Raw genomic sequence first — 13956 nt, forward strand, 5'->3', positions numbered from 1 at the left:
CGGGGCTGTAGAACGATCTGACTGATCTCGGGTGAGGCCCGCAGGCGAACCCTTGACCTGAGCCGCATGGAGATTGTGTCTCTGGGCCTCCGAATCGACGGATTGGCCTAGCTCCTCGCTTGAGCTATCTTCCTCGGCCCCAAGGGCCCCATCGTTGTCTCCTACCACTTCGACGACTTCTTTGTCCTGGAAGATCTCCTCGTCTTCATCTTCATATTGGGAGTCCGGTTCCGAAGCAGAATCAGATTCTACTTCCTCAACGCTCTCGACATCTTCATCCTCGGTACCGAATCTGTTCACCGGGGTGGGCGCCGATTTGTTGGCCTCCAAACGTGCTGCACGTCGATTCTGAAGTGTCTTCTTGGACCGGAATCGGGCGCAGGCCATACACTTGGTTTCATCATGATCCGGTGATAGACATTTGTTACACACCGGGTGGACATCGATGTGGGGATATTTGGCGTGACATAGAGGACATCTCTTGAAGGGGGTCCTCGATTCCATCCTCGAACGTTGATTGAAGTTCGGTCCGAACTCGATCCGATGAGGTGAAAGAATAAAGTATCGATACCGAACGCAAACGATACAGACGAAATCTAAATACAGTTTTCCTAACTTGAGCTAAGATAAGCACATCCGAACCCAATGGCGGAAAAAAACAATCTGAGGATGGAGAGGATGCCCATGCGCACTGTAGTCCAGGGGAGGAGCCACCTATCTCGTGATACTTCGAAGACTCTCCAGGACAACAATGTGCAATCATCCGGACCCAACACTAGGCGGCGATCTATGCACAGATATGAATTCAGCAGCCCACATGCCTCGAACAGAAAAGGCCTCCTACACAGAGAGCTACTATGGATGTGCCACTAACTAGAATCAGTGCCACCAGTGACTGAGTGTGCAGAGCCTTGGTTGAAAGGGCAACAGTCACACTCTACTCAGAAAGGGTGCTACAGCCTGGATATCCCCCAAACAACTAACACCATCTCAGATGCCAACAAAAAACATTAAGAAAGTGGAGCACCTCCAGTGAGCTCTAATAAGCATCAGTTCATGGGGGCCACGGACATAAAGGGATGTCCTGAAAATGTCCAGCAATGTGACAAACCCATGCCGATTGCCTTTCTGCCACAACAGTCAGAGGCCTGGGTGAAACCTCTGCCCGTTATCTCTGAATTGGGACAGTTTCTTGCTGCCCCTCAAGGACAAAGGGATTTAGGTCCTGCCAGAGCCTGCTTGCCTACTCGACCTGCTGTCCACAGCTGGGTAGCGCAAGGGTTCTGGAGCCAAAGGAACTTGACTGCCATGGAGTAAGCCAGATTTAACTAGAGATGTTCCCTCTGAAATGTCTTTCGTGTATCAGGGGAATACAGAAGGTGACTTGGAAAAAGCAGAGCTGCTTAAAAAGAATCACAGGAACGAGTTACGACTGATCATTTTTTTGGGACCTGAACTAAAGCTGTGGGAAGGACTACTTGCAGCTGAAAACTATGCACTACTGGCTGGCAAAGTAGCCCCGAAACACTTGCACATAGGTTGAAATAGGTTTATAGTCCTATTTTGCTTTGGAGCACTGTTCTCATTCAGTGCCAAAAACAAATACTCTGCTGCCCTCCCCCTTTCCCCCGTACGAGACAGTTCAAGAATAAAACCCAGCATTTTACATTTCATTTTTGATTCATTTGATCGCTGATTTTTTCTCCCTTTTGCTTGCACTCACGCAACGGTACATACACCTCTAGCGCACACCTAACCAGAAGGCAATGATGCGCTATATGGGGTCAAAAGCACAGTCAGTCAATAAGTGATTGTCGGCGAGGCAGGGTGGACACTAGATCTGGACTGGTCCTGAAGTAATATTCTTTAAAGAGGCATCTTCTGCTTGCTCCTGCATTGGAGCACGGACGGGGCAATCCTAAAGAACACAGGGACATTGTGCCAGATCCATAGTGCACAAGTCTCGAAGGGTTTGTTATTTTTCTTTTCTAAAATGGAGTCGCTGCCCATGCACAATGCTCATAAGGAGGAGTCACCATATACTTCGTGACTCGAGAAAATTCTGCAAAGAAAAACAAGTTGCAAATGTCCGACCCAAGACTAAATGGCAGGAGTATGCAGAGCATGTGTATCTACAACAACACGTGCGACAAACATCTTATTTCGATCTTATTTGGACACTTCATTTTGAAATGATTTTGGTCAGTTGTGGCACATGTACTGACCACATTCCTTCAGAGAATCTTGCTACTAGAACCAGCGACCAAGGGTTTGCCAGACATTTGCTACAGAAACCAGTGCACTTCATTTTTAGGCCCCGGACTGTTTAAACTTTTGGAGAGCTTGGACTTCGCTCACAAGGAGACTGACCTTCCCCAAACGTAATCTGGCTTTCTCTAACAAATATAAACTAGATCTGTCCTGTGAAGGGGAGCACCTCAGGAGGTTTCCTAAAGGACTTGCTTGCGGGTACGCAATATTTCTATTAGTGGTAGGCCTGTAGGGCTTAACTATGTCCAGTGATTGTTTCGTGACACACAAGTACCGAAGACTTAAATTACAGGAAAGTTATGATCCCTTAAAACCCAACAAACCACCTCATTTGACATTCACAGTGAGGAGTTCAAAAATAAAATTGTTCAAACTACAAACATTTAAACAAAAAATTGCAGATCTGACACAAACTCACAGGTTCAATGGGTTGAGAGCTACTAGTCCAACGCAGATCTTTGTTTATTTTGAGGGCAGGATACATGATCCTCAGTTGTTCGTAGGATGGTCGACCCCTTACATTCCTCCTCATGCTTGCAAATATGCGACGCAGGATCAGCAACTATCCCGAAGCCCCATAAATCGCAAAAATGGTGGCAAAACAATATCTCGGTCACAGCCAGGCAATCAAACTGTTACGGTCGCTAAGATGCTGAATGGGAGCATAGGCTACGTTGACCAGTTCCAACTTTTTTTGAATTTATTCTCTGATCTGCAAATGATTTACAAATTACCATTATAAATAATTATTCAACTCTAACCCAGCACATTTAGGTTGCGTAAATATGTAGAAAAACAGTGAACAGATTTCACACCAAACAGAAAAAAAGGCTTTAGGACTAGTGATATCACTATGCGGAGAGGTGCAATTCTGTACAGCAGTTTTTTACTGTAGTTCCACTATAGGACCAGTACCTCACGTTTTGACATGTCTGCGTGCAATGCAAGTGTAAGCTGGACAAACCTTACATCTTGTGCAGCTTCATTTGACCGCACCAGTTATCAGACAACCAAAATTAAAGTACAGCCTACACGACAGATGACTAATACATGTATAAACCCCCAAATGCCCACAATGTCCCACCCGCATGGCGGCTCCAATCCTGAGAAAACAATCCAGTCTACTTCTGGAGGTTGGAAAAGTGAAGAAAAATCCTTGAGAGAAAAGGACCAAAAATAAACGTTCCACTAGTAAATACATTCTTGTATGCAGACAGACGTTAAACATCAAAGGCGGCAAACATTTTCCCACCGTAAGAAGAATTAGGCAGTGTTCCGTGGTTAGCCACACAGAGGGGGAAAAAAAAAAAATCAACTGGTACAGTGATGCATGATGGGACTGAAACTCCATGACTGCCTTAAAGTGGCAGTGGAGATGTTTCCTTATCTTTATATTAAGTGGTAATAGCAGTTTCCTAGGTTTTCCTCTTTTGAAAGGGAGAAAAGGGTTTAGGCAAACTTGCAGCATGCACTTTTAGATCCACTGACATTCTCATTTAAATAAGATTTATTTTTGTTAAAAGGTTTTTATCAGTTACAAGCAAGGCTTCACACACTATGTTCATGTTGATGAATATTAATGACATTCACCCGGAGGATACATGTATGCTTCACACATCCCTTTATCCTCTTGGTAGATTTTATAACTGCCTCCAATCTCTCAGCCCCTTTTCCCCCCGATGTGAAGCTTCTTACACGAGTTGCAGGCAACCAACATGATAAAGAGGTTTCTTAGAGTGTACTTTGCTTGCTTTTGTTGTACTGTCACATGACCGGTCTCAAACACTGGGTTAACGTAAACCCCCAGCTGGTGTGTACAGTGTGCAACTTAAAAAAAAATATATATATATATATATACACACACACACACCATTGCTCTTAATTAGTGCATCACAACAGAGTGCTCCAGTCGAGAGCCCAAATGGCAGCTCCAGATATTCTTGCACAGCTTTTCTTTCAGACAACCCTCTAAAGTCAGGATTCTTCAGCGTAAACAGAAAAGGAGACTGGCACCACATGAAGTTATTTATTTAGAAAACTACACAAGGCATCAAGAATTCTTAATATACAAAAAAGTGTCAGCAAAAATGTATGTATAGTAAAAGTCATGTGTAGCAAAGGTGAACTCTCAACAAAATGTTTTACATAAGCAGGGATCCCTCAAATTTACAGTCTGACCTCTGTGGTGTAACATCCACGTACAACTTTATCCCTTAACCGGTGCAAGTATAGCAGATACTGTCGCTATGCAGGTCTAGGCTTTAAGGAGGGCTCAGTAAAGCACTTCCGAATTAAAACCTTACTTTAATTACAAAATACATTACCAATGTTTACGGAACATCAGGGTCCTGAAAACTCCTTTCATTGTATTTTTGTTACTTATTAACTGGATTGGTTTCAAAGGCACAAGCATTAGACAGCAGATGAAGGTATCGATAATTACATATTGGCGGCACAGCAGGTCATAAGTAAACCAGCGTTTCAAAGCCAGCTGCCTATAGCCCCAGAATAAGGCGCCCACAAGATTGATGGCATTGCCAAAAACAGTCTGCAAAGCAGGAGAATACACGCTAAAGTTAGCTCTGGAAAGCTTTCTTACATAGCTTGGCTAATGTGATTAACCTGGTTAGAAAGCCTAAATTCTTGAATGTATTAAACTGCAAGTTTACAGTGTGTAAGTGGGTCACTGAAGTTCTGCATATGAAGAAACCTGCAACAGACAATGCCGTACTTCAACATTTGCAACCAGTCAATAAAGTGTCATTTGACACAAATAAGACAACGTAGAGGCGAATACACACAAAAATGCGGGGTACTTCTTTTCATAAGATATGCTGCCTATAAAATGGCTTTAAGTTGTGCGTTTCTACTCTTTACTAAGAAAGCACCAACTACACTTTCCATTTTCGGGGTTTGTTTCTCAGAAACAATTGGCATTGAGCTGGTGGGTGAATCAAAGGCAGCCTCTGATGCCATACCTTTTCCCGCACCAGCCATCTGCCTCCATTTAGCACACACCAAATGTTCGTGAACTAAGGTCATTTTGCAGCAGAGAATTCATAAATTTCCCAGAAGGCCAACTGTTCTCCAGCAGACACCACTGGAAGTCTTGTGGCACTCTGGCAAAGTAGAGTCCGCGTGGCCTACACCGACGCCTTCGGACAAACCGAATAAGGCACTTAGAACTGCTGGACGATGAGCTTCTTCTTCAAGTCGTGGCTGAAGCGGTTCATCTTGAACATCTCGCTGTCGTAGAAGGCAGACAGGTTGTGGATGTTTATCTGGCGAGCCTAAAAAGAAGGGTGAAATAAAGGAGATTACCTGAAAGAAAGGAAATCTGGGGGCACGTTTGGGTGGCGCATGAAGAAACATGCAGAAGTTGCTTTAATTTTAGAGCAGGAGAGACCGCATAGCCCTTCCTGTCCAGATGCAGGTAGAGGTGCCTACAAGGGTCATTTTTTTCCTATTGTAAATAGCATTTAAGTAATTCAACAAAGACCAAGCAAGCACAGCAAAATAGATCACTGCTGGACTTTTTGATTAAGAATGCTACAGCTGAAACACCAGTAACCAGGCTGTACAAATTAAGAATCATTAAGTTTCAGAGATGGTTACCCCCTTAAGAGGCCTGCTATGAATGAATTTACATGTCAGCTGTTTGAATTAGATTACTTTAAAGGACTCCCGAGCTGCAGTTTCAATTTGTTGTTATCACATGCACTTATCATTTTTATGAAGCGGTCTCTTCTGAGGAGGTACCTGGACCCCACCTATCACAAGGTGGTATCCAAGAATCATTCACTGCAGCTAAGCAACATAGTGCTACAATTTAGTGCCGTACAATAACCTGTTCCTGAGGGCTATACAGTTTGTTAAAGGCCCTGCACCAGAGTTATAGACCAGAGCTGCAGGTGAGGGCCAATAACGAGGGAGGGGGCCTTTAACAACTGGTACAGCCTTCGGCAAAAGGCCAATAAGCGGATTAGACAAAAGGCCAATAAGGTGATTAGATCTTTCAGGGAATGATGTTCCAAATTAAAAAAGGAGAAACAAATACAGACATTGGAACGTTGGAGCAGAAGGCCTATACCAGCCATTAACAACCCTGGTCCACTTCATTGCCTTCAAAGGAGCGCCCAATATTCGAATGTTCAAATATTCATATTATCACCCAGGAAGGTGTTTGCAGAGCACAGCATCAGAGAGTAGATGGAAATACAGATTCTTTATTGATTAAATCAACATTCAAAGATGTTAACACATTACATTGGGATACATGGGAGGTTGCAAAATGTACACAAAATAGGAGGAAGCAACGCCAGCACCGAGGCCTACCTTATCGACCAGGTCTTTCTCGGGTACTTCAATGGAGTCCTGCTGGGCGCCATAGCGGTTCCTCTGGTACGTCACCTGCTCAGCCACCAGCTGCTTCAGGATAAACAGCAGCAGCTCGTTGTTGTCGCGTCTGAACGCCAAGTAACGGGCAAACGTCTGCATGGCACAGGGCACAAAGAGGTAAACTGATTAATACCACCGGGGAGTTATCTGCAAATGATCAATGACTATATGTGGCTCCCAGGTGCTTCTCCATTGCCTGAACAGCAGATTTCAGTGAGTTGTTTGATCGCAAATTCGATTTGCCATTAAAAGATACCACCCTCATCGCACATTTTAACCCCTATCAAGGGTAACATTTCCCGGATAATGTAGATGTGGTTCAAATTCATCAAATGCCACGTTCTTTTCATCATTTATAGTGCCATCATCAGAATCAGGGTAGCCAAGCGCTTACTGGGCACCCCTTTGGCATGTAGAAAAGTTCACCCTGCCACGTTTTCTAAATGTCCTGAACTATTAACTTGGAAGGGTTTGTACCATCACTTGGAAGTATTAGGGGGCTGACGGGTAAGGGGATGTGCCGGAAGATGTGGCCTAACTTGACCAATAATATACAGGTTACGTTTTTCTTCATAATAGAGGGAGCACGCCACATAGGAACATCAGAAGTTGGTGCAGCTCAACTGATCTCCCAGTAAATGACTCTCAAACGTCAAGCCCAAGTAAACTATTGACAACTCCATGGGGACATTCTCCTTGCCCGACTTCTACCACGATCGACACCATCTCCCCTTACCATCAATCACGCATATGATGGCCATCATGCTATTGGACACTGGGTGGCCATTAGGGGTCATGGTAAATTCCTGACACATGAAGAACCGTTAATTCCACCCAGAGCTTCTGAACCCATCCCCTTCATCTAATTCCATTTGCTTTCCCCATAGCATTACTTTCTCCCTCACGACAAGGCACCTTGGGTTAAGTTTAAACCTTCTATGCACACGGACTCTAGCGCCTTCAGGTCTCCAATTCCATATCGCTAAAGACGCTGGTCAAATTCCTGGTAACTAGTAAACTGGATTATTGCAACAGCCTGCATACATTTAGGGACCATGCATACACAAAAACACACACACACACACACACACACACACACACACACACACATACATACACCACTCCCATTTGCAATAAAGTAATGTGGTGCTTTGGCAAAAACAGATACTGGACTAGATGAATCAAATGGTCAATGTAGTAAATAACACTTCCCCATACTACCATGCCAGCATACTGACCTTATATACCCACCAGATATTTAGGTATGCCATGCAGAACTTGCTGGTTATGCCCAAACCACTCTGTGCAGTGCCCAGTTTCGATTCCTTCAGCCTTCATTCCCATTCTGTGGAACTCATGAGTCACACCACGCGCACCCCCACACATGCCAATGCTGATTTACTAAACCAAACAGTTGCTCCGGATTTAGTGATTTAGAAAACACGCAAGTTGGACAATGTTCATTCAACAGCAGTTTTAGGTATGTGGGCCGCATTCAGAAGTAGATAGAATTTTGGGCTTTGTCTCGGGAATTGTGCAAACGACCATGTGAAATCTTTTCCCTTAGAAAAGTTAATATATTATTTTCGCGTGAGTGGCATTGTAGGATGCGGATTTTAAGGTCAAGACCTTCATAAAAGAGTATGAATAGCTTCCAAAGTCAACACTTAAAACAGGGAGGTCTTTAAAAGCTCTCTTCTGTCCTCTAGAACTAGAAGTCGAGAACAGACTTCTGGATTTGTTAACACGCTTCTGCAGACAATCATTTTCAGTGAATGGCTTTTGGTGCCAACATGTATATTGCACCTATTACTGTTTAACAGGCAAACTCCTATTGGTCCCCAGCCCCCGTATGTCAAAGGTGGCAGCCCCTCGCGAAGGCAGAACCCGCCTCGCCTTACCTTGCGCATGCTCCTCATGACACTAAACTTCTGCGTATCTATGAAGCTCTCCAGCATGACGCGGATGGCCATGTTCACGTCGTCCTCCACCACATAGTCCCGCAGGTGCATGCGGGCATGTGCCTCAGCCATCCTGATCATGGACTCGATGTGACGCACCGTGATGGGGATGCTGCCCGTGGCCTGAAGAAAGAGGGAGAAAGGCCAGTCAGGTGAGTCCACATAGAGCACAAAGGTGGCCAGCCACTGCTCGCTTACGAGAACTGCCCTGGTAATCAGACAACTGCATGCCAATGAGCAAAACCATAGCCCAAGTAGGCGCCAGCACCTCCTCCCTTCTCTGGGAGGACATGCCGCTTTAACTGATGGTTGCGCCACACACACACAACAACAGTACTCAGCATAAGGTGCAATCTAAGAGTTTCGAAGAAACACCAAATGCAGTGTTGCCTTTCCTGCTGCACTGTGCAGAAGCGATAAACTGCAGACCTACACATTTTACTGCTGTATTGTGGTTCGGCAATACTGCAGCCGTAACCAGCATTACTGCACAGTGATTCAGTGACACTTCGACCATAGTGCATGGCAGCATTGAGATTTCAGCCACACTGCAGCTACACACTATGCACCGTCAAGTCAGCAACACAGCAGCCAGACAGTATAGTGTACTGCAGTGCAATAAACACATTGGAGCATAACACTTATACAAATGTACAGCAAATCAGCGAGACACTATTGTGCACTGGGAACATGGAACACTCGAGGTAGCCATGCGAGTGTGGTACAGACAATGGGGACAACTGTGCAGCCTAGCAAACAAAAAAGTACTTATTACATCTTAGTTGCACAGATAATTTTCAGTGTCATTAACAACAGCAATGCAATTCCTACAGCACTCAGCCTACAAATTGGGGGAAATGTGCGGTCAATGTGGAGACACTAAAAGTGTGCATTTATCTAGCAGCCATGTTCTCCGCATATTTATGGATTCGATACACAATCTGTCATCTGCTGCATAGTCTGATTTGAACCAAAAAAAACATTTGTTTCTAGATCAAGCTGATTAAAAATGTGGCTACACAGGTTCCTGAACAGCAGACGGCTAAACAAAGGTTGGATGGTCACCTTACTGAGGCTTTCCTGCTGTATTTGGGTGTCAAACCAGTAAGTGAAACCTTTGCCTAGATCGTGTTAACATGTAAAAATGACGATAGTGAGGCAATACCATCACAAAATGTGCTGGAATATGCCATATCATTTGGCTTTTGCCACATAATTTAGTCAACCCTTAGTCATCAAGGGCACAAACCTAACCACCAATGCACAAGACAGAAAAATAAAAAGGAACTAACCTAGCTACTAAACTTGGATTAGGTAGTGGCGTGCTAGTTGCCAAATAAACGCTTCAGTGCCTCCTCTGGGGTTGTAAGCATGGGCGTCCGCAGGGGGGGGCAAGGAGGGGCGCTTGCCCCCCCTGGAGTGCCCCTCTTTGCCCCCCCACCTGCAGACGCCCTTGCTTTTACAGACGCTGTTTGTCTGTAATTCTGGGCCCTGCAGGGAGCAGAGCTGTTCCCTGCCAGAGGCCTCGCACTCCTCCTCGCAGCCCCTCCCGCCCATTGTCATTCTGTCTGTGGCTCATTATCACATACAGAATGACAATGGCCAGTCTGGGCTGCTAAGGCATACTTCCCACCCTGGAACCTCTATAGCCCTTAGCTTAAAACAGAGGTATTCAAACGGTGGGGCGCGCCCCCCTGGGAGTCAATGGCTGCATTCCCAGGGGGGCGCGAATGCGTCTTCAACTAGTTGTTATTTTTTACAAAGTGTGTGGAGCGCTTTGCTTGGGAGAACCTGATTTCAGGTTAGCAGGACAGAGTGCCCCCCCTATAAACGTAATGGCAGTGTGTGTGTCCTTCAGTGCGCCCCCCAGTCAAGGGAGCCACAGCATTAAACAGTCCTAGGGTTGAGTGACACTTGGAGGCACCATCCCTCTGTGTGCAAAATTGCCATCAGCCACTAAAGAACCCACCCTTGCAAGGCCGCTCCTAAACGAAGCTGCCTGGCTAACAACCTGCTCTATGTCTAAGTGTGTGGCCGATCGTGACGAGGCTTGAAAAGCTCGCACTCTTGCACGCACAATACTGGTGTGTGAGCGCCGAAACTCGGGCCATGAAGGAGGAGCAGCGCTATCTCCACTGCCGTCCTGCAACCTCGGAAGGCTGCATTACAATACCGCAGTGGAGCACCAGAGTCCCTGAGAAACACTGCCAATCTCATCGCCAAGGTACCGGGAGTGGTATGGGCCCAGAGGGTGATGGTGGCACGTTCAATACAGCTGAAGCCCTTGATTTTATGAGACGCAACACGAGCGGTCTTCACTGTATTGTGCAGCGCCTCATGCTCTGTGCTCTGTTCACCTGGATTGGGATTGGAAAGGTGAGCAGTAGGGGATGTGAAAGAACAATAGTGTGCACGTGTGCGCTGTCCGCGGGGTTTCCCACCCTTCACACCACCAACTATGAAAGATAGATCAGTAAAAGGATGGATTGATGAGTGAAAGGGTGGGTGATGGGCGAGTGAATGGGTGGATGGATGAGAGAAATGATGGATGTATTGATTAATTAATAAGTGAAAGGGTGAATGAATGGATGGATGGATGACTGGATGGATGGGTGAAAGACTGGATGGATGAGTGAAAGGGTGGCTTGGGTGAAAAGGTAAATGGCTGGATGGATGAGTGGGTGGATGAGTGAGAGGATGGATTGGGTGAAAGGGTGGATGGGTGATGGATGAGTGAAAGGATGGATTGGGTGAAAGGGTGGATGGTTGATGGATGGATAAGTGAAATGGTGGCTGGAGTGGTGAAAGGGTAAGTGGTTGGATGGAGGAGTGGATGGATGGGTGGACGAGTGGATGGATGAGTGAAAGGATGGCTTGGGTGAAAGGGTAAATGGTTGGATGGATGAGAGTGAATGGATGGATTGGTGGAAGAGTGGATGGATGAGTGAAAGGATGGATTCGGTGAAAGGGTGGATGGATGATGGATGGATTGGGTGAAAGGGTAGATGGATGAGTGAAATGATGGATGGACAAATAGACGTTGGATAGGTTTGCAAATGGTGGAAAAGGTTTGGATATGGATGGGAACACAGTTGGAAGAACAGAATGAATGGTGAAAGACTGAATGGTAGATGAAAACACTAATAGATAACAGAAAGTACATTTGAAATGGTAGCTGCCAGGGGTTTGATGGAAGGATGAATGACTAGATCCCTGGACAATATACCTCTTCTGGGGAGGGTTATGATGACTTACTTTGCTTTCTTGGTGCCATAAGAGCTTTAGTTCAAAGTGGGAGGTATTTCAATTTTCTGGCTACTCCCTTTCCTATGTATTACTATTCTGTATTTGATACATCATACATACAACATTTTGAGTAACACCCAACTACTACTTGAATGTTACACTAGTAATTGTAAATGTTTGCATGCTTTGTCTTAGGTGTAAGGTTTTAGGGAGAGCCTCATAGTGCCATAAGCTGTGCTTGAGATGTATATTGTGTTTGTAACAATAGGCAAGGTGTCAAAAATAAACTATGTAATAGTGTATTGACAGCGCCTTCTTTAAGAAAGCTGCAGGGAAAAGCACCTTTGTGATTTCAGTCAGCTAGTGCAACTCTCTGCGAAGCCCCCATAAGCAAAGTCAGATTCCATATTTTAAGTTCCACTTGCTGAAACACCCATAATGCGTTCCCTACAGTGGGGTCATCACAGCAATCCTCCCTTTAAATCACCTATGCTTGCCGCTTTTACATCTCACAATGGCATTCAGATATGAGATGCTGGTAACAAAGTCTATCCGAGCAGATCTTCCTGAAGACTTCTCGCACCAAACATGCCTGCTCAGGACCATGAGTTGTAAACAAAACATCAGACTGGCTAACCCAGTGCAGTAACCATATAAATAGATTATTATCATATGAAATACCTCAAAAAGACCTGCACAGTTGCTCAAAGCTGTGCGCATACCAAAAAACCGTGAAGTGCACGATTGCCTAAACTTGATATAAACTTATTTTGACTTGTATTTAAGTGGTTGTCTATTTACTTACTTTTATACTATCGCGCAACTTCCTCTGATGTTTCTGTAAAACATACCTTTTGTCCTGAATTTTCGTCCTGAATTTTGACCCTTTGTCCTGAATTTTTACACTTACCATCCTGAATTTGCAGCCAGGGAGTAATTTTAGGGTTCAGGGTGGGTTAGGGATTGGGGTGCCAGGGGGTAATTTTAGGGTTCCGGGTGGGTATGGGTTTTGGGGTGCCAGGGGGTAATTTTAGGGTTCCAGGCGGGTATGGGTGTTGGTGTGCCAGGGGGTAATTTTAGGGTGCAGTGTGGGTATGGGTTTTGGGGTGCCAGGGGATAATTTTAGGGTTCAGGGTGGGTATGGGTTTTGGGGTACCAGGGGGGTGATTTTGGGGTTCAGGGCGGGTATGGGTTTTAAGGGGCAAGGGGGGTAATTTTAGGGTTCAGGGCGGGTATGTGTTTTGAGGGGCAGGGGTAATTTTAAGGTTCAGGGTGGGTATGGGTTTTGGGGTGCCAGGGGGTAATTTTAGGGTTCCTGGGGGGTATGGGTGTTGGTGTGCCGGGGGTAATTTTAGGGTTCAGTGTGGGTATGGGTTTTGGGGTACCAGGGGTGTAATTTTATAGTTCAGGGTGGGTATGGGTTTTGGGATACAAGGGGGGGACATTTTAGGGTTCAGGGCAGGTATGGGTTTGGAGTGCCGGGGGGGTAATTTTAGGGTTCAGGGTGGGTATGGGTTTTGGGGTGCAAGGGGGGGACATTTTAGGGTTCAGGGCGGGTATGGGTTTTGGGGTGCCAGGGGGACAATTTTAGGGGTGAGGGCGGGTATGGGTTTTGGGGTGCCAGGGGGACAAGTTTAGGGATCAGGGAATGTATGAGTTTTAAGAGGCCAGGGGGTAATTTTAGGGTTCATGTGTGCTCTAATTGTTGTCTAGTTTCAAATGCAGAATTCACTACTTTTTTTTCTCAGCTTGGCCTGAGCATTACCCGATCCTGATTGTCTGTCATTTTAGCCCCGCCCCTATTGATTAACATTAGCCACGCCCCTTCATTTGCCAGGTTAGCCCCCCCCTGGAAAAATTTCTGCGGATGCCCATGGTTGTAAGCACTATATAAATGCATTTACCATCCTGCTACATAATTCCAGTGGTCCGATCATAGCAGATATATGCCAAAGAATATCATACTTGAGCAAGTGGTCAGAACTATACAGCACAAACAGTCTCATAAGACAGAGCGATGCTCGGCCAACGCCCATTTGACTTTTTGGAGGCAATTTAATATTTGACTCATTGTGCCTTT

At 45.4% G+C, this 13956-nt stretch overlaps 1 protein-coding gene across 1 annotated transcript in view; it reads right to left on the reverse strand.

Moving 5' to 3' along the window:
* Positions 1–4282: 4282 nt before the first annotated feature.
* MCM2 (minichromosome maintenance complex component 2) overlaps positions 4283–13956 on the reverse strand; it is a 37848-nt gene continuing 28174 nt past the window's right edge. Inside the window, exons 14-16 of the mRNA XM_085624407.1 lie at positions 8571–8753; positions 6607–6762; positions 4283–5561 (exon numbers count right to left, since the gene is read on the reverse strand). Of these exons, the coding sequence (XP_085480533.1) occupies positions 5451–5561; positions 6607–6762; positions 8571–8753 (450 nt within the window). The 3' untranslated portion in view covers positions 4283–5450. The remainder of the gene's footprint in view (positions 5562–6606; positions 6763–8570; positions 8754–13956) is intronic.

This window comes from Triturus cristatus, chromosome 9, assembly GCF_964204655.1.
Source record: "Triturus cristatus chromosome 9, aTriCri1.1, whole genome shotgun sequence".
In the NCBI taxonomy this organism is placed as follows: domain Eukaryota; kingdom Metazoa; phylum Chordata; class Amphibia; order Caudata; family Salamandridae; genus Triturus; species Triturus cristatus.